Raw genomic sequence first — 21,625 nt, 5'->3', positions numbered from 1 at the left:
TTAGTAACACTGATACTAATAGTGTTTATGTTCTCAGTAGTGTTTCTGAGATGGGAAGCTCAGGCAAAGGAATGCATTTTATGGGAGGTGGTAGATACAGTGAATTCAGTTTTAGGGAGTTGGAGTAAAATGCCTGGAGCAGGAGGGTCCGATATGTGGATAGAAAAAATGTCCATGGGGCCTCCCTGGTGGCGCAAGTGGTTAAGAGTCCGCCTGCCGATGCAGGGGATACGGGTTCGTGCCCCAGTCTGGGAGGATCCCATATGCCGCGGAGCGGCTGGGCCCGTGAGCCATGGCCGCTGGGCCTGCGCGTCCGGAGCCTGTGCTCCGCAACGGGAGAGGCCACAACAGTGAGAGGCCCACATACCGCAAAAAGAAAAAAAAAAAAAAAAATGTCCATGGCTTAGGAAGAGTGTCTGAATTGGAGATGAGGACTGAGTCATCACAGAGACATTGTGCAGAGTATTCCAAGAAGAGCCCTGAAATAAACCAACGTTTGTGGGTGGAAGGAAAAGAAGAGGCTAACACACCAGAGCTTGAGCAATAGAGGTAAATTGAGATGGCAGGTGTCACAGACACCAGGAGCAGAATGTTCTGTGATGGAAAAATGATCAACAATCTGTCCAAGTGTCATGAACTGTATGGCCTTCACGTTGGCCCTGAATTGGCTCTACAAGAATTTTGATAGCCCAGCAAGAATGGTTTCAATTGCATGGTGAAGTCATTGTGGAGTCAATGGAGGGGGAGAGGGTTGAGCTTTGTTACCCCCAAAGATATGTTCAAGTCCTAACCCCTGTACCTGTGAATGTGACCTTGTTTGGAAGTAAGGTCTTTGCAGATGTGGTCAAGTTAAGAGGAAGCCATACTGGATTGGGGGGGGGGCTCTAAATCCAACATGGCTGGTGTCCTTATAGGATAAGAAAAATCTGGACACAGGGAAGGCCCCATGGAATGAGAGAGGCAGATACTGGAGTGAGGCAGTGGCAAGCCATGGAATGTCACGGATTAGCCACTGAATATCACCAATTAGCCACAGAATGCCACCAATTGTAGTGACCACCAAAAGCTGGTGTAGGCTAGGAAGAAGCCTTCCTTAGAGTTCTCAAAGGGAGAAGAGCCCTGCTGACACCTTGATTTAGGACTTCTAGCCTCCAGACCATGAGAGAATAAATTCCTGTTGTTTTAGGCATCTGATTTGTGGTATTTTGTAATGGTAGCTCTAAGAAATATACAGGAGGTTAGGAGGCAAAGCAAGTGAGCCAGTGGAGGTAGGGAATGTGACTGTGAAGGTGAGAAAGGCAAGGCTGGGACCATAAGTGGGAGATGAAACTCAAAGCCTGTTTTTCCCATATCTTTTTCCCCTCCACATGTAAGAGTCTTGAGCCTATCAAATGCTGATGGAAGGAGTTAGTACAGGAAGAGAGAGAAAGACACAGGAAAAGTAAGGCTGAAAGAGAGGTCCTCACAAAGGTCGGAGAAGATGATCTAGAGGGGGAATTAGTCCTCGGCAGGGGAATGAACAATCCTTTGTTTACTAAAAGAAGGAGGGAAACACTGGTTCTAATGTAGGAAATGTTCCATGACAGCAAACTGAGGAACCCCATCCAAGAGCTTCAATTTGAGGTGAAAAGCAGACATCTGCTGAGATTCAGGGAGATCAGAGCTTGAAGAACTGTGGACAATGACTGAAGAACTGGCACTGGCAAATGTGAGACTAGGGAAATAAAGAAAGGTCAAGAGCAAAGATTTAGAAGCCAATTGGAGAGTGGAAAACACTAGCTATCAGAATGGCACCCATCTGTATGCTTATCCAATTCTCTTTGGCAGAGCTCAGGAAGCCCCAGTGTGGGTGTAAAAAACACAGACAAATATATTGATCTAGTTTTGGTGGGTTTTCACTTGAATATATTGTAATAATAATGGGGCAAGAAAGTTGAGAGAACTGAAAAGAAAACAATTCAAGCTCTATACTCTGAAGCTACCTCAGAAGGAAAATAAAGACAGGGTCTAATAAAGCAAAGAGATGGAGGTGTTAAGAAACTGAGAGTTTACTGTGAATAAATGAGTGAAAGCGCTGGAAAACGGTTGTTTGTAGTTGAATAGTGGACTATGTGGATTTAATGTGTTAGACATAGAGCATTTCTAAGTGATGGCAACATACAGATTACCAAAATGAAAGCAATTAACTTAAGAGTGCAATCAAGTTTCAAGATGAGAAGGTAAAGGATCTGAGAGGCTGAGTTGCCAAAGGATTGTTCCCCTGACAGCTGAAACAACACAGGATGCTGGCAGATTTGAGGTGGAGAAAGAAGGGGAAAATCTAAGTGCTCAAGTCTTTACTGAATCAGGGAACAAGGGTAAGATGTTAGTAAAGATGATCAAAACAAAGAAAACTTCTACAGCCAAAGAGCATGGGTCTCATGGATCAATGAGTATTAAAGGATGGTAGAAAATCTGGGATGCTGTTTGGTAGGAGAAGCAGAGGATGCCGACCCTGTCCCCTTGATTTCTGCATTACATGGGACATCAAAGACTGATTCACATCTACTTAAAATGGCTGAGGAAGAAATTGCTAGCTTTAGGGGAGAGTCAGTTTTCATTTATTTCAAGAAGATACAATAAATATAACATGAAGAGTATGAAGCCTTCTCTAACAATTTCCCACTGAAATATAATCTCCATGAGGGCAGGGCCTTTGCATCTTTTGTTATCTATTGGATCTTCAATGCTTAGAAAAGTATTGAGTGTCTACATAGTGTCTACAGAGTAATATTCACAATAATATTCAATAATATTCAACTAATGAATATTATTATGAATATTACTCAATAATATTGAGTAAATAAATGACCATTCCAGATAAAAGTGATTATCTCCTTTCTAAATAATTTTTATTACTGTCATGGAATATATCAGTTTTTAAACTGATTTTGAACAAATGCCTTATATTTTCTAATTTTTTTAGGTATTTGAGGAATGTTTTATATTGCTATTAATCACAGCATCAAATAAATAGAAGAGAATTACAGGATGAATTGTGTACTGTCAAAATTCATATGTTGAAATCCTAGCCCCCAGTACTTGAGAATATGACCTTATTTGGAAATAGGGTCAGATTGTCATACTGGGTGAAGTAAGTCAGACAGAGGAAGAACTATCGTATGATATTCCGCTTATATGGGGAATCTAAAAAAAGATATAAATGAATGTATTTACAAAACAGAAACAGACTCACAGACTTTGAGAACAATCTTATGATTACCAGGGGGGAAGGGTGGCGGAGAGGGATAGTTAGGGAGTTTGGGATTGACATGTACACACTGCTATATTTAAAATGGATAAACAGGAGATTGGTTCAAGACAGCAGAGTAGAAAGATGTGTGCTCACTCCCTCTTGAGAGAGCACTGGAATCACAACTAACTGTTGAACAATCATCGACAGGAAACCACTGGAACCCACCAGAAAAGATACCCCACATCCAAAGACAAAGGAGAAGTTGCAATGAGATGGTAGGAAGGGTGCAATCACAATAATTATACCACAGAAGTCCACCCACTGGAATGAAGCTTCTGAGCTCCACGTCAGGCTTCCCAACCTGGGAGTCTGGCAACGGGAGGAAGAATTCCCAGAGAATCAGACTGTGAAGGCTAGTTGGGATTTGATTGCATGACTTCAACAGGACTTGGGGAAACAGAGACTCCACTCTTGGAGGGTACACACAAAGTAGTGTGAGCATCAGGACTCAGGGGGAAGGAGCAGTAACCCCAGAGGAGCCTGAACCAGACCTACCTGCTAGTGTCAGAGAGTCTCCTGCAGAGGCGGAGGGCAACTGTGGCTCACCATGAGGACAAGAACACTGGCAGCAGAAGTCCTGGGAAGTACTCCTTGGCATGAGCCCTCCTATAGTCCACAATTAGCCCAACCAAAGAGCCTGTAGGCTCCAGTGCTGGGTCGCCTCAAGCCAAACAATCAACAGGGAGGGAACTCAGCTCCACCCATTATCAGACAAGTGGATTAAAGATTTACTGAGCTCTTCCCACCAGAGCAACATCAAGCTCTACCCACCACCAGTCCTTCCCACCAGGAAGCTCGCACGTGTCTTAGATAGCTCATCCACCAGAGGGCAGACAGCAGAAGAATGCAGAACTACAGTCCTGCAGCCTGTGGAAAGAAAACCACATTCACAGAAAGAAAGACAAAATGAAAAGACAGAGGACTATGTAGCAGATGGAGGAACAAGATAAAATCCCAGAAAAGCAACTAAATGAAGTAGATAGGCAACCTTCCAGAAAAAGAATTCAGAATAATCATAGTGAAGATGATCCAGGACCTTGGAAAAAGAATGGAGGCAAAGATTGAGAAGATGCAAGACATCTTTAACAAAGACCTAGCAGAATTAAAGAACACACAAACATAGATGAACAATACAATAACTGAAATGAAAAATACACTAGAAGGAATCCAAAGCAGAGTAACTGAGGCAGAGGATAGATAAGTGACATGGAAGACAGAATGATGGAATTCACTGCCATGGAACAGAATAAAGAAAAAAGAATGAAAATAAATGAAGACAGCCTAACAGTCCTCTGGGACAACATTAAACACATCAATGTTCACATTATAGGGTTCCCAGAAGGAGAAGAGAGAGAGAAAGAACCCAAGAAAATATTTGAAGAGATTATAGTCGAAAACTTCCCTCACATGGGAAAGGAAACAGCCACCCAAGTTGAGGAAGCACAGAGTCCCAGGCAGGATAAGCCCAAGGAGAAACATGCCAAAACACATAGTAAACAAATTGACAAAAATTAAAGACAAAGAAAAATTATTAAAAGCAACAAGGGAAAAACAAAAAAATAACATAAAAGGGAACTCCCATAAGGTTAACAGCTGATTTCTTAGCAGAAACTCTACAAGCCAGAAGAGAGTGGCACAATATATTTAAAGTGATGAAAGGGAAGAACCTATGACCAAGATTACTCTATCCAGCAAGGATCTCATTCAGATTCGATAGAGAAATCAAAAGCTTTACAGACAAGCAAAAGCTGAGAGAATTCAGCACCACGAAACCAGCTCTACAAAAAATGCTAAAGGAACTTCTCTGAGTGGGAAACACAAGAGAAGAAAAGGACCTACAAAACCAAACCCAAAACAATTAAGAAAATGGTAATAGGAACATATATAATGATAATTACCTTAAATATGAAAGGATTAAATGCTCAAACCAAAAGACACAGGTTTGCTCAATGGATACAACAACAAAACCCATCTATATGCAGTCTACAAGAGACCCACTTCAGACCTAGGGACACATACAGACTGAAAGTGAGGGGATGGAAAAAGATATTCCATGCAAATGGAAATCAAAAGAAAGCAGGAGTAGCAATACTCATACCAGATAAAATAGACTTTAAAATAAAGAATGTTATAAGAGACAAGGAAGGACACTACATAATGATCAAGGGATCAATCCAAGAAGAAGATATAACAATTATAAATATATATGCACCCAACATAGGAGCACCTCAATACATAAGGCAACTGTTACCAGCTATAAAAGAGGAAATCGACAGTAACACAGTAATAGTGGGGGTCTTTAGCACCTCACTTACACCAATGGACAGCTCATTCAGACAGAAAAGTAATAAGGAAACACAAGCTTTAAATGACACAATAGACCAGATAGATTTAATTGATATTTATAGGACATTCCATCCGAAAACAACAGATCACACTCCCTTCTCAAGTGCACACAGAACATTCTCTAGGATTGATCACATCTTGGGTCACAAATCAAGCCTTGGTAAATTTAAGAAAATTGAAATCATATCAAGCATTTTTTCTGAACCACAATTCTATGAGATTAGAAATAAATTACAGGGAAAAAAAGAAAAAATCACAAACACATGTATGCTAAACAATACATTACTAAATAACCAATATGTCACTGAAGAAATCAAAGAGGAGATAAAAAAATACCTAGAGACAAATGACAATGAAGACACGATGATCCAAAACATATGGGATGCAGCAAAAGCAGTTCTAAGAGGGAAATTTGTAGCAATACAATCCTACCTCAAGAAACAAGAAAAATCTCAAATAAACAATCTAACCTTACACCTAAAGGAACTAGAGAAAGAAGAACAAACAAAACCCATAGTTAGTAGAAGGGAAGAAATAATAAAGATCAGAGCAGAAATAAATGAAATAGAAACAAAGAAAACAATAGCAAAGATGAATAAAACTAAAAGCTGGTTGTTTGAGAAGATAAACAAGATTAATAAACCAGTAGCCAGACTCACCAAGAAAAAGAGGGAGAGGAAAGGAGAAGTTACAAGGGACACTGCATAACTACAAAGCATCCTAAGAGACTGCTACAAGCAACTCTATGCCAATAAAATGGACAACCTGGAAGAAATAGACAAATTCTTAGAAAGGTATAACCTTCCAAGACTGAACCAGGAAGAAAGAGAAAAGATGAACAGACCAATCACAAGTAATGAAATTGAAACTGTGGTTAAAAATCTTCCAACAAACAAAAGTCCAGGACCAGATGGCTTCACAGGTGAATTCTATCAAATATTTGACAAGAGCTAACACCCATTCTTCTCTAACTCTTCCAAAAATTGCAGAGGAAGGAACACTTCCAAATTCATTCTCCAAGGCCACCATCACCCTGACACCAAAACTAGACAAAGATACTACAAAAAAAAGAAAAATATAGACCAATATCACTGATGAATATAGACGCAAAAATCCTCAATAAAATACTAGCAAAGAGAATCCAACACCACATTAAAAGGATCATACACCACATTCAAGTGGGATTTATCACAAGGATTCTTCAATATATGCAAATCAATCAATGTTATACACCATATTAACAAACTGAAGAAGAAAAACCATATGATGATCTCAATAGATGCATTAAAAACTTTTGACAAAATTCCCCACCCATTTATGATAAAAACTCTCCAGAAAGTGGGCATAGAGGGAACCTACCTCAACATAGTAAAGGCCATATATGACAAACCCACAGCCAACATCATTCTCAATGGTGAAAAACTGAAAGCATTTCCTCTAGGATCCAGAAAAAGACAAGGATGTCCACTCTCACCACTATTATTCAACACAGTTTTGGAAGTCCTAGCCATGGCAAACAGAAACAAAAAGAAATAAAAGGAATACAAATTGGAAAAGAAGAAGTAAAACTGTCAGTCTTTGCAGATGACATGATACTATACATAGAGGATCCTAAAGATGACACCAGAAAACTACTAGAGCTAATCAATGAATCTGGTAAAGTTGCAGGATACAAAATTAGTACACAGAAATCTCTTGCATTCCTATACACTAACAATGAAAAATCAGCAAGAGAAATTAAGGAAACAATCCCATTCACCATTGCAACATAAAGAATAAAATATCTAGAAATAAACGTACCTAAGGAGGTAAAAGACCTGTACTCAGAAAAGTGTAAGACACTGATGAAAGAAATCAAAGATGACACAAACAGATGGAGAGATATACCATGCTCTTGGATTAGAAGAATCAATATTGTGAAAATGACTCTACTACCCAATGCAATCCCTATCAAATTACCAATGGCATATTTTACAGAACTAGAAAAAAAGTCTTAAAATTTGTATGGAGACACAAAAGACCCTAAATAGCCAAAGCAATCTTGAGGGGGGAAAAAAAATGGAGCTGGAGGAATCAGACTCCCTAACTTCCAACTATACTACAAAGTTACAGTAATCAAGATAGTAGGGTACTGGCACAAAAACAGAAATATAGATCAATGGAACAGGATAGAAAGCCCAGAGATAAACCCATGCACATATGGTCAACTAATCTATGACAAAGGAGGCAAGGATATACGATGGAGAAAATACAGCCTCCTCAATAAGTGGTGCTGGGAAAACTGGACAGCTACATGTAAAAGAATGAAATTAGAACACTCCCTAACACCATACACAAAAATAAACTCAAAACAGATTAAAGACCTAAATAAAATCAAAACGGATTAAAGACACTATAAAACTCTTAGAGGAAAACATAGGAAGAACACTCTTTGACATAAACCACAGCAAGATTTTTTTGACCCACCTCCCAGAGTAATGGAAATAAAAACAAAAATAAACAAATGGGACCTAATGAAACTTAAAAGCTTTTGCACAGCAAAGGACATTATAAACAAGATGAAAAGAGAACCCTCAGAATGGGAGAATAATTTGCAAATGAATCAATGGACAAAGGATTAATCTCCAAAATATATAAACAGCTTATGCAACTCAATATCACAAACAACCCAATCAACAAATGGACAGAAGACCTAAATAGACATCTCTCCAAAGAAGACATACAGATGGCCAATAGTCCCATGAAAAGCTGCTCAACATCACTATTTATTAGAGAAATGCAGACCAAAACTACAATGAGGTATCACCTCACACTGGTTAGAATGGGCATCATCAGAAAATGTGCAAACAACAAATGCTGGAGAGGGTGTGGAGAAAAGGGAACCCTCTTACACTGCTGGTGGGAATGTAAATTGATACAGCCACTGTAGAGAACAGTATGGAGGTTCCTTAAAAAACTAAAAATAGAATTACCATATGACCCAGCCATCCCACTACTGGGCATATACCCAGAGAAAACCATAATGCAAAAAGACACTTGCACCCCAATGTTCATTGCAGCGCTATTTACAAGAGCCAGGTCATGGAAGCAACCTAAATGCTCATCGACAGACAAATGGATAAAGAAGATGTGGTACATGTATACAATGGAATATTACTCAGCCATAAAATTGAACGAAACTGGATCATTTGTAGCAATGTGGATGGACCTGGAGACTGTCATATAGAGTGAAATAAGTCAGAAAGGGAAAAACAAATATCGTATATTAACGCATATATGTGGAATCTAGAAAAATGGTACAGATGAACCAGTTTGCAAGGCAGAAATAGAGACACAGATGTAGAGAACAAACATATGGACACAAAGGGGGGAAAGTGGGGGTGGGGGGTGATGGTGGCATGAATTGGGAGATTGGGATTGACATATATACACTAATATGTATGAAATAGATAATAAGAACCTGCTGTATAAAAAAATAAAATTCAAAAAAATAAAATAAAATCGATAACCAACAAGGACCTACTACTGTATAGCACAGGGAACTCGGCTCAGTATTCTGTAACAACCTAATTGGGAAAAGAATTTGAAACAGAATAGACTCATGTATATGTATAACTGAATCACTTTGTTGTACACCTGAAACTAACACAACATTGTTAATCAACTATACTCCAATGTAAAAGTTAAAAAAAAGAAAAGATGAAGTCATCAGGGTGGGCCCTAATCCAATATGACTTGCGTTCTTATAAAAAGGGGAAATTTCCACACAGGCAGCACACAAGGAGAATGCCATGTGAAGATGAAGGCAGAGATCAGGGAGATGCTTCTACAAGTCACAGAACACCAAAGATTGCCAGCAAACCACCAGAAGCTAGGGGTGAGGCATGAAACAGATTCTCCCTTACAGTCCCTAGAAGGGACCAACCCTCACCAACACATTGATACGGGACTTCTAGCCTCTAGAACTGTGAGACAATCAATTTCTGTTGTTTAATCCACCCCGCGATACTCTGTTATAGCAGCCCTAGCAAATTTACACAAGTAGTTTAGCCAAAAAAGAATTCGCTACATACTGGATAATTAAATGAAAAATTCTAGGAAGCTACAGGAACAGCCTACCTCATTAAAACTGTTTACCACATTTAGCATATTAATTACTTCTGAATTATGCATTGGTGTTTGTTGTCATTTACTTTAAAATATTAATTTACTGATTCTCAGTGTTCATCAATTTAATTCAATTCATTTCAACTCAATCCAATAAGAGATTATTAGAGGCCATTTGGGTTCTTATTCCTAGGCTACCTACTATAGCGATCATGAAAATAAATAACATGATAACTGTACTCAATGCACCTACACTCTTATTTGTAATCGAGATTTATCGCCTTTAAAATAAGTTAATACCGGAGCCTGTGCTCCGCAACGGGAGAGGCCACAACAGTGAGAGGCCCGCGTACTGTAAAATAAGTTAATATTGCAAGACAGAATGTATTCAAGTGACAAATTTGTAGGAAAATGATAAGAATCTGTGAATCAAAGGAAGATGTGGGAATTGAGGTAGATCATCATATATGGGTAATATTTTAATGGGGGTAGATCGTGCTAGAGGTATGGAGAATACCACACTTGATACTGGCTAGAAGGAAATGAGTAAGGTGATCTACCTGATTAAATATCAAGGTAAAGAGTAGAGAGAACTAACAGATAAGTACAGATAGGTGAATGCAATCAGATTCCTGAAATATCCATTGTACCAATTTTATTATATATATTAAAATTGGGAAAAATACTACAAAAATTCAGATGATATCCATACTGTAGTAAATTTAAAAGATAAAAAAGACCCCTTCAAAAAAAGGAAAGAAAACACTAGAATCCCATTACTGGGAGATAAGCACTGTTAAGACTTTGGTGTATCTCCCTAGATATACATATTCATATACATATGTATTCACATCCATGTATATATACACATGTGTACACACATATATTTTACTAAAATAGATTCACATATTATGTGCTGTTGAAGTGTTTGTTTTTAACACCTTTCCACATTATTAAATATTCTTCTACAGCATCCTGAGGTGTATGGTCACACAATATTCGATCAGTGGACACTTAGAAGTTTTTTGTTGATGAACACAGGCCAGTGATTCCATGTGCTAAGTTCTAATTTCATAGATGAAGCTTCTCTATAGTTAGTTCCCAGTTCTGGACTTGGAAAAGGAGGTAGATGGTTCATTTTACAAATATTCCAGTGACTTTCTGGAAGGTAGCACTATAACAGCTGACACTGTCAGAGCAACAGCTTGGAGGCCAGAGGGTTCAGGATATATGTGCAGGAATACAAAGGATTGTTCCACTGATTCACTCTCCCTCCTCCATTCTCCAAAAGAAACCAGTGAAGAAAGAACACACTGATTCCATTCATATTAAATACAAAACAGAAAAACAAACAAAAAAAAATCTATGCTAAATGATCAGGAAAACAGTCACCTGAGTCAAGAGATAAGACATGAGGGCAAAAATGGGGGGCCTCTACGGTGCCAATAATGTTCTGTGTCTTGATCTGGGCGCTGGTTCCATGGATGTGTTCAGTTTGAGAATATTCATCAAGCTGTATACTTAAGATATGTTTCTGGTATGAACTTATCATTCAATTAAGAAGCTTTAAGAAATAAATTTAAAATAATGGCAGTTCTTAATGCTCAAAGTAGCAGGCAGGTTCTATTTGTAAAGCTCTCCATGGAAGTAAGCATTCGTAAGTCAGACAGAGAAAGAGAAATATCATATGATATCGCTTATATGCAGAATCTAAAAAGAAATGATACAAATGAAAGTCTTTACAAAACAGAAATGGACTCACAGACTTAGAGAATGAACTTATGGTTCCCGGGCAGGGAGGGTAGGGGGAAGGGATACTCAGGGAGTTTGGGATTGACATGTACACACTGCTATATTTAAAAAGGATAACCAACAAGGACCTACGGTATAGCACAGGGAACTCTGCTCAATGTTATGTGGCAGTCTGGATGGGAGGGGGGTGTCTGGGGGAGAATGGATACATGTTTATGTATGGCTGAGTCCCTCTGCTGTGTACCTGAAACTATTGCAACATTGTTAATCGGCTATACTCCAATATAAAATAATGGTTTTTTTAAAAAAAAAGAAAGAAGACATTCCATCACCTTTTTCAGGATTTAACTCCACTACTTTCCTAAATGGATCTGATTCCCACTATTCCTCTGAAATCCCTTCAAATCGAGAGCCTTTTCCTACCATTTAAGAGTATATAATATTCATTAATTAGGTTAACAGATCACAGGTAATATTTGGGTGCAGATCTTAAAATATAAATTTAAACATATTTAAGTTCTTCACATACTTGTGCACTGGAGAAGCATCTTAAAGTAAGAAGGACACTTTGGTTGTATTGTTTACAACCACAACTGATATTTAAACATTCTGTACAAGTCATTTCACTTCACTTGTTCCTTTGTTAGTAAGTGAACAGGGCTTTTTAAAATAAAGCATCCATTGTTTGTTAACCCAAGGATCAGGGCTGTGGCTAAACCTTAAGCAACTCTTCTGGAGTCTTTGATCACAGAGTTAGCAGCTTAGTAAGTTGGTCTCTGGAGGTTTTCACTTCTTTCCATTATTTGGACTTCTTTCCCTGTATCCTCAAGGTTTCTTAGACTTTGTATAATTTAACGCTATATGTCAGTGACATCAAAAGGGCACAAAGTATGAATTAGTTTGTAACAGGGAGGCACCATCACTCATAGATGAGATCACTGCCTTACCTGAAAACCCTCACATGCTCTGTCTTATTAATACTCTGCCTTATGGCTTAGAACACAAGCATGTTACCAGTATTCCCCTCAGTAACATTATTTCATGTAAGAGGAGTGATTTAGAATCACTGCATTGTAGTATTCAAAAATGCAAAATGAGAGAAAATATCAAGGTTAAAGTGAAGTTTTGTTTTGCCAAGAAAAGATGTTTTGTAAGCCATCAGTGTGAATGAATATAATTTAGCTCAAATTTGTAGAGTGTTGATAAGGTTTCCTATAATGCTTGGTTAGAAGTACCTAACCTTTGAACAATTTCTTTTATTGTGCCATAAGCAATACAGCTTCTTCTATCATAAATGTCTCATCGTAAGACTTAAGTGTTTGGAAGGTTCAAGCTGAACATTTCTATTTTGCTGTTTATACATGGTTCTTTCTGACCTTGGCAAATAAGACCAAAAAAAAAGTTTTAGCAATTTTAGTGGTTAAAGATATAAATACTTACTGTCTATCTGACTTTACCAGAAATTCATCTGCTTTTCCTCTCTCTGTCTCTCTCTGCCTCTCTCTACCTCTGCCTTTGTCTTTCTGTCTGTCTCTCTCTCATACTCTCTCTCTCTCTCTCTCTCTCTCTCTCTCTCTCACACACACACACACACACACACACACTCCTTATACCACTATTATCCTTGTCTTACTGGTTCAGTCTTAGTGATAGAATCTCAGGTCCTAACGGTGATGGGAAGATGCCATCAGTGGTGCTGGGAATCAGTCACTCTTATTCAATCATAAGACTACTACAGATTTATGAGATAATACACTTGAAAACGTCCATGTTTTAAGGTTTGGTGTCAGATATAATTTTTAGGGAATCCCTTTTGACATCTCCCCCTTTGACATTTTCGTACTCGTAAGCAGCAAAGGCTTAGGTTGGGTTAACTAAGAACCATTTACATAGTAAGAAAAGAGTTGTCCTGCGGGATCCCTGCTCTTTCTTCATTGGTCAGCGCAACTCACATAAACCTCCTTGTCATGCTCATAGTAGACTTCTTCAGGTTACCACCATCTTGCTATCCTTGTTCCCCAAAACTTTGTAGGCTTCTGTGAACTATCTCACGAACTCCTTAAAGATTGCCAGTTTCTAGTAGGGTGCTCATTTAAAATGAGAATGATCTGGTTGGCTACAGTTTGGATGGTCATCATCAATCAGGAAGCCATCTAGCCTGAACTTTGAAACAATCCCAGTATGTTGTGAACAGACTCACAAAAGGTTTCTTTCTTCCTCCCCCTTTATGAACATACGGTATACACACATCTTAAGTGGCGCAACAATAGCTCTGCTGGTGATATCAATACAGATCCTTCAATCTTTCAATAATGTTTTTAATCATAAGCTTTAAAGCACAATTGTTTTTACCTTGAAATTCTTAAAAATCTGTTATGAGACAGAAATAAGAGATTAATGGAGATCTTGCAAAAAAAGATAAATGGCACCACCAGAATACCACAAAACTGGGGGGAAAATTAATTGAACCTATACTTTTGATAAATATTTATTTTTTGCAGGAGAAAAATGCATACTACTTTAAGCTGTCATTATACTAACCTACAGCCTATTTTTCATATTATTAGTAATACATAATGTGGTAGTTTATATTCAAAAATAAAACTAGAATGTATATACCTCATGTATTTATCCAGAAATACCCCAAGGTTACTATGGTTACGAAAAATCCATTACCTTTGAATACAGAATGAAAAAGTTTGACTTCAAGTGTGTGCTATTTATTATAGCGAACATCAACAGCCTTCGGGAGGTTCTCTAACTGGATTCATTTTTCAGTGTCATAACTGACCCACCATTTTACTAGCTTATGGCCTATGCAAGGCAAAAATTTGAACTGTATGCATTTTTAAATATATTTTGTACTAACTCAAGGTGCAGCACTGCCTTTGACTTTTAATGCTTCGTATTTAAGAGAAAGAAGAAACACATTCCAGCCACCTAGATGCTAAGTGGCTTTTGAATTGAAATGCATTTACTTTGACCTGTATCCACCATGGCGGCAAGATCCATTTTTTTACGCATAACGGAAAAATGTTTGTTCTATGTGGAAACTTAAAAGGAAGCTATGAATAAATGGAGTAGGAGTGAGAAAAGAAAGGTTGGCACCTTGAATATTTAGGAGGGGACATTAAGCCAAGTCATTAAGGAAGTTTTTGATGGTGTAGGAGAAAAATAAATAGTGCAGGTGACTGTAGCCAGGAAAAACAGGGTATGAAACACAGCTCTCAAAGTAGCTTCAAACTGAATCCTTAGCCCCTATTAAATTTTTGCTCACTCATATTATGATCAGCTGAATCAAATAAAAATCGCTAATCATCATCATAGAAAAGTATGCAGTAAACTAGTAGCTAAACATGCACATAAAAATAATATTTTCAGGTTGTAAAACTGTCAAAGATGTAAGGATGTAACATTCACTGTTTATGAACTTTTCTGGAAAACAGTGCAAAAATGTATATCAAATATTTTGAAAAAGTTTGATACCTTTGACTTAGCTATTCCCCATTTAGAGATCTAGCAAACAAAGATTTATGTACGGTAATATTTATCATAAAATATTTAAAATGAGATAAATTAGAAATTTGGAATTTTTAAGTGGTTAAATGTATTAATGTACATTCATAAGATGGAATATAACATTATTAAAATATTTCAAGACACTTTTAGAAAAATCCTTGTGGTGTGAGATATATTCATAATAAGGGAATATGCAAGGATTCCAAATTATACATTATAGCTCAATTTTGTTAAAATGAATAAAGTGCTGGAAGGAATTACATCAAATACTAAGAGTTTCTATCTGTAAGGTGGGATTATCAGGTATTAGATATCTGCATATTTTAAATTATCTTCCGTAAGTATATGTTACTTTGATAACTAAAAAATGCTATCAATGATTTCTCTAATCTAGTAGACTACATCTTTCATTTCTCAGTCTCTCTATGAATTGACATTTCAGCACTGGAGAGATCCGTTTCATTGACCTTAAACTCTTGCTATTACTGACAGCACCAGCTAGAATAGAATAGAATAGAACAGAACAGAATAGAACAGAACAGAATAGAAGTTCTATCCACAAGCTACTCAGAATGGAAAGGACATTATGCCACAAAAATCCTGGCAGAAAGACAAGCAACAAGTACCAATAGCATCGTGGATATATTTTATGATGAAAAGTGGCAGGATTTAAAGTGTCTGTAGAGGCTAAAGTGAGACCCAATGCTAGAGCAGTTTTCTCCATCAGTTTTCTCTGGGCTGACTTCAACCAGCCAGATTCCCTTTCCCATTCTTCTTTTCTGTGATTCCTAGTGGACAGGTGACTTTTGAAGACATAAATGACCTAAATGTAATGTATATCACAGATACAAAATCGTGAAAGAGTTGAAAGAGATCTAAAAGACCATTTTATTTAACTTGCATGCCATTGGAGAATCTCAAGAAAAGTGGACATTCAGCAGAAAACACTCACTTCTGGGTGCTATTGCAAACTGAATTGTGTTCTCCAAAATTTACATGTTGAAGCCTTAACCCCCAATGCGACTACATTTGGAGATAGGGCTTTTTTTTAATTCAATTTTTATTTTACACTGGAGTAGAGTTGATTTACAGAGATAGGGCTTTTAAAGCGGTGATGAAGGTGAACTGAGGCCCAATCCAATGGTTCTGATGCCCCTAAAGGAGGAGGAAGAGACAGCAGGGGTGTACACATAAGAAAGACCATGTGAGGAGGCAGGGAGAAAGTGGCTGTCTGCAAGTCAAGGAGAGAGGCCCCAAGAGAAACCAGACCTGCCAACACCTTGATCTTGAACTTCTAGCCTCCAGAACTATGAGAAATAAATTTCCGTTGTTTAAGCCATCCAGTCTGTGGTAATTGGGTATGGCAGCCCTAAAAGATTAACATAGATGCTCTGGGGTTTGTAATCAAGCTTCCATCTCCCTTTCAGAGTTGTTGTGAGGAATAATAAAATGTGTTCAATAAGTAGCATGTGTAGAGATGAAATATATGGACTTTGAGGCCAGAGAGACCCAGATTTGAATCAGTTCTTCCAATTACCGACTAGGATTTCTTGGCGTCTCTGGGCCTCAGCTTTGCTGGCTATGACACTTGAATCATCATGTACAACTTTGAACCCCATCATATCATTTTTGGCTTAGTTCCTCTCCTTAGTGACCAATACTGTATTCCTACTGTACTTCGTATGTTCTGACATTTGGAGATAAAAGCAACAAGAAGTATAGTTGCCTTTGAGATGCCAAGGAGGACACGGGAAAAAATGTTATGAGTCTTATCAGAGAAATAATCTTTAAAAATCTACCTGAAGGATGAACACCACCGAAGAAACCATTATCACTGTAGTTAGAGAAGACGGTTAAGGACTCTATAAAAATAGTCCACTTTCTTTATATTATATTTGGGGCATCTCTTATACTATCCTAACATTTGCCATGATCTTTCAATGCAGATACTATAGTCACATGGGTCTGTTAAGGATTCGAGTCAACGGGATACAGAATTAGTTTCATTTTTTAGGTGGTATGAGAAATCAGTGTGAATTCTAGCCTCCTCTCCTCTCCACCCTGTTCTTTTTCTGACTTTGGAGTGTCACCTCATGTGGCATTCTGCACATTTTGGAAATCTTCAAGGCCCACACTTTTTTTTTTTTTTTTTTTTTGCGGTACACGGGCCTCTCACTCTTGTGGCCTCTCCTGTTGCAGAGCACAGGCTCCGGATGCACAGGCTCAGCAGCCATGGCTCACGGGCCCAGCTGCTCCGTGGCATGTGGGATCTTCCTGGATCGGGGCACGAACCCGCGTCCCCTGCATCGGCAGGCGGACTCTCAACCACTGCGCCACCAGGGAAGCCCCAACGCCCACACTTTGAGACCTGCCATCACACACCATTTCTCTGTGGACTAGGTCAGCATTCGCTTCTGCACAGTAAAGGGATCTTAGTTCCTTTTTCTCTGGCTTCTACCTTTTCTCGCCTCTCTTTTCCCTATTGCTTTTTTTTTAAATCCACCCTACTGCTACTCCCCACCCACTTCCCCAATTTGCAATCTTCTTTCTTTGTTCCCAGGAGTCATCTGACTTCATTCATGCACTTATTCAGCACTGTTTGTTCTATACCTTCTCTGTAATCAGTCCTGGAGATGCAGTCATGAACAAGGCAGACATGTCCCCGACCTTATGATGCCCATGGTTTAGTAGGGCAAACTGACAAGTAAACAAACAGCCTTATTCAAGACAACGCAAACCAAAAAAAGGGGAGGGGGCATAAAGGCACTCAGTGAGCACACAGGGGGCATGCCTAACTCATATTTGGGAGTCCGAGAAGGCTTCTCAGAGGAAATGTCTACAATGGGCTTAAGAGGTGTGCTTTCCCCATTATGCATGATGACAATTTTGGTTCTACAGAAGTATTGTGTGTAATAATGATTAATATGTGGGTAAAGTTCATTCCATGATGTGTTTTCATTTCTTCTAAAATAATAATATTCTATGGCCAATAACTTTTAGCTAAAATAATGCCTTCAGATAATCCTAGGCCAAGGGTAATCTATTTTTAGTTTTAGTATTTATTTTTTAGTTTAGTTCTCGCTACTAAGTTTACTAAGAACATGCTAGGTGTTTTTATAGTTCTAGTTCCCTTCAAAATCCTGAAAATTGCAGTTATTTCTATTTTACTGTTTCACAAACTAAGTCTCAGAAGTTAAATAACTTGTTTTAAGACTGCATACTCATCATTAGTCAGAATACTTGAGATGGTATCAAAGTCTACCTCTCACAGGCTGTGCGGCCTGAAGGAAGTTGCTTAACCTTTCTGTGCCTCAATTTCCCCATTTGTAAAATGGGGGTAATGATACACCTACCTCACAGAATAAGTATTACAGAATTCTATCCAACCATGATGAATGAAATACAGAAGTAATAGTTCTTGTGCTTTGAAGCCTCTCAGACTAGAGACGATACAAAAAATATAAATTCAGAGAACGCAATTAGATGAATGCCATAGCCCTGTCCCAATATGCCTCATTCCTGCATCTGTATGTGTTGCCATGAAATCATGAGCATCAAGGGGCTGAGGGGAGGCAATGTCTGTCTGGTTCTCTGTTACAACCTTAGTACCTGGCATTAATGTGAAGGAGTGAATACATAAACAATTAATCCTGTCTCTGACGCTAACCTGTTATGACCTTTCATGAAGAATTTAATCTCTCTAAGCCCTCAGTTTTTCATCAATTAATATTTGATTAATGATGTCTCACCTAATAGTCACATATAATATCTAAAATATCATAAAATATATAACCACTATTACCATACAAATATTAACACCATTCAGGCACCAGACAACATACATAATACAGGCCTCATGTTTCACAAGGTTTCCAACAATTCACTTTTCTTAAGTGTCATGACACTTTATAATATGATCTAGGCAGATATACTACGTTTCTTCCCAAATGGTCTCAAATTCAAACCACACTGAGTCACACTTCTGAGTCTTAAGCTTATTTCACATTCATGAGGATTTTAAAGTGGTTAATTCATGTGCCAGTGGCATTTGTTTGAAATAACATCATCGCCTCAATTAGACTGATATGACATCAACTGAATTGAAATGACATCATTGTACTGCGAGCACGGTTGGGGAGCACACTGGGTCCCAGCTTCAATCTTGTGATCAGTTAGAGGCAGAGGAGTCATATGCTGAGCTGTGTTGATACTATACATTTCCAAACCCCCCTCTGCACCTGTGCAAAGGTATATTAGTAGAAGGATTCAGGTAAGGAGTGGTGGGACAGTGGTAGAGAACATGCAGTAAGACAGCCTTGGGGGAGGGGGAAGCCCTTTTCCATTTTTCCAGCTTTGGCTTCACTGTAAGTGTAATGTAACCACAAAGGTCATGGAATTTTAATGATTTAACAGGAGACAAAACTAAGTAACCCAACTTTTGAAACTGCATTCTCAGATAACTATTTTATAAATATATATATTATATATATATACTATATACTATATACTATATATATACTGAAATGTATATAGTAATTTGTAAGTATATATAATATATACTAATATATAGTCTTTAATATAGATTATAACCATTTACTGATACCTATAGAAGTCTTACCTGTGACTGTGTAGTTCTCTCCATTGCCTGAATAGATGAGTATCCCATCCATATATAAAGAGTACTGAGTTATAATACCATTTGCCTTTTTGGGTAGATTCCAGGAGAGCAACAAAGAATTGGGAAGGGATTTGGCTACTGGTGGCTGAACCTCTTGTGGTGCTGTGGGAAAAATTAAAAAGATATATAGAGTCTAATTTTAGTTTACTTTTCTAATTCAAACTTTTCAGACCCAAACCAATAAATCACGGAATAAACTGGAAATCCCATGCATGGAAATGTTCCTGATTCATGGGCAGCTTGTAGTAATTGCTTTAGGAACAGTACTAAATACCTGTCCTGAATTTATGAGAATTTGCCTCAATGATAGACAGGGAGTATTTACACTAGTTCACTTTACTGATGCTTGTGTTACTTCATCACAAGTATTATTAACCCATAATCTCTACTTGGGCTGTGCCTTTTAAAGCAAATTAGACAGAATCCCTACCCTTGAGGAGCTTTTGATCTAAGATAGGCAATGCTAGGGAAAGCGGTTCATAATCGATATAAAAAAACCTATATGTAGCCATAGAAATAGTCAGAAAATACAGAATTAAATTAATTACATATGAAAACTACAACGTATGTGAGGTTTTTTTTTTTCAGTAAAGGGGGCCTGTTCATTTTCTATAATGGTCAATGAACTGGAGTCACAGGAACTAAAGAAAAGTTTTAGAAATTGACCCTAAACATACCTATCGTTCAGTAAATTAGTAATAAATTTAAGGAAACACTAGAAATTGGGAAATCCTGAAACAATGGAAAGAAAATGGTGAACTGGATGAGCAGGAATCCCTCTGGGGTTGTGCTGTGAAGTAGGTTTGGAGGTACCAGGCAAGACATGGACAGAGGATGTAGTGGATGTGGGGAAAAGAGTGAGATGTAGGACAATCTGTGCCATATTGAAGTTGGTGGAAGTAACTGGAAAAGGGAATAATGATATATGCCTCAGCAGAAGCAAAGACACAGTAAGAAAAACAGTGCTAGTCTTGGTAGACCAGATGGAGAGAACATTGAGAAAACACGGAAGATGGGTCACCAATGCTGTAGCCCAGGTGAGGGTGGTCTGGTGAGGTCAGGTGCAAGGCATGAAGAACAAATTGTCACAAGAAGGATTTTACAAACTCTTGTTTTCTGTCCTGGTTTCATCAGATGAGCCATTGTCTTTTTTTTTTGGCCACCTGGGGTGGCATGCAGGATCTTAGTTCCCTGATCAGGGATAGAACCTGTGCCCCCTGCATTGGGAGCGCGGAGTCTTAACCACTGAACTGCCAGGGAAGGGCCTCCATTGTCTTTCTTTACACATTTCCTGTGCGAGTGGTACTTGCTTTAAGGATTTAAAAGAAGGAGGGGGGAAGAAGAGGAAGTGGGTAAGGGGGGGTGGAGGGATAGTGAAAAAGACACAGCTTACCCTTCCCCCTCCCCATATCCTCAAGTCCATTCTCAAGTAGGTCTGTGTCTTTATTCCCGTTTTACCCCTAGGTTCTTCATGACATTTTTTTTCTTATATTCCATATATATGTGTTAGCATACGGTATTTGTCTTTCTCTTTCTGACTTACTTCACTCTGTATGACAGACTCTAGGTCTATCCACCTCATTACAAATAGCATGGACATATATACACTACCAAACGTAAGGTAGATAGATAGTGGGAAGCAGCCGCAGAGCACAGGGAGATCAGCTCGGTGCTTTGTGACCGCCTGGAGGGGTGGGATGGGGAGGGTGGGAGGGAGGGAGATGCATGAGGGAAGAGATGTGGGAACAGATGTATATGTATGACTGATTCACTTTGTTATAAAGCAGAAACTAATAAAAAAAAATAGAAAAAAAAAAAAAAGAAAAAGACAGAGACTGGCAGACTCTTTTCCCCTAAAGATCAAGGTTTTAAGTCTCCTGAATAACTTTACAACTAGACAGTAAGAGAAATGTGTTAATCCCTCTCAT

At 38.3% G+C, this 21,625-nt stretch overlaps 1 protein-coding gene across 1 annotated transcript in view; it reads right to left on the bottom strand.

Annotated features, from left to right (window-relative positions):
• The window catches only part of USH2A (usherin), a 790,488-nt gene that overhangs the window by 401,389 nt on the left and 367,474 nt on the right, over positions 1-21,625 (bottom strand). Inside the window, exon 31 of the mRNA XM_060088664.1 lies at positions 19,638-19,799. Within this exon, the coding sequence (XP_059944647.1) occupies positions 19,638-19,799 (162 nt within the window). The remainder of the gene's footprint in view (positions 1-19,637; positions 19,800-21,625) is intronic.

This window comes from Mesoplodon densirostris, chromosome 2 (genome assembly GCF_025265405.1).
Source record: "Mesoplodon densirostris isolate mMesDen1 chromosome 2, mMesDen1 primary haplotype, whole genome shotgun sequence".
NCBI lineage: Eukaryota > Metazoa > Chordata > Mammalia > Artiodactyla > Ziphiidae > Mesoplodon > Mesoplodon densirostris.
This window is presented reverse-complemented; position numbering and strand designations above follow the sequence as displayed.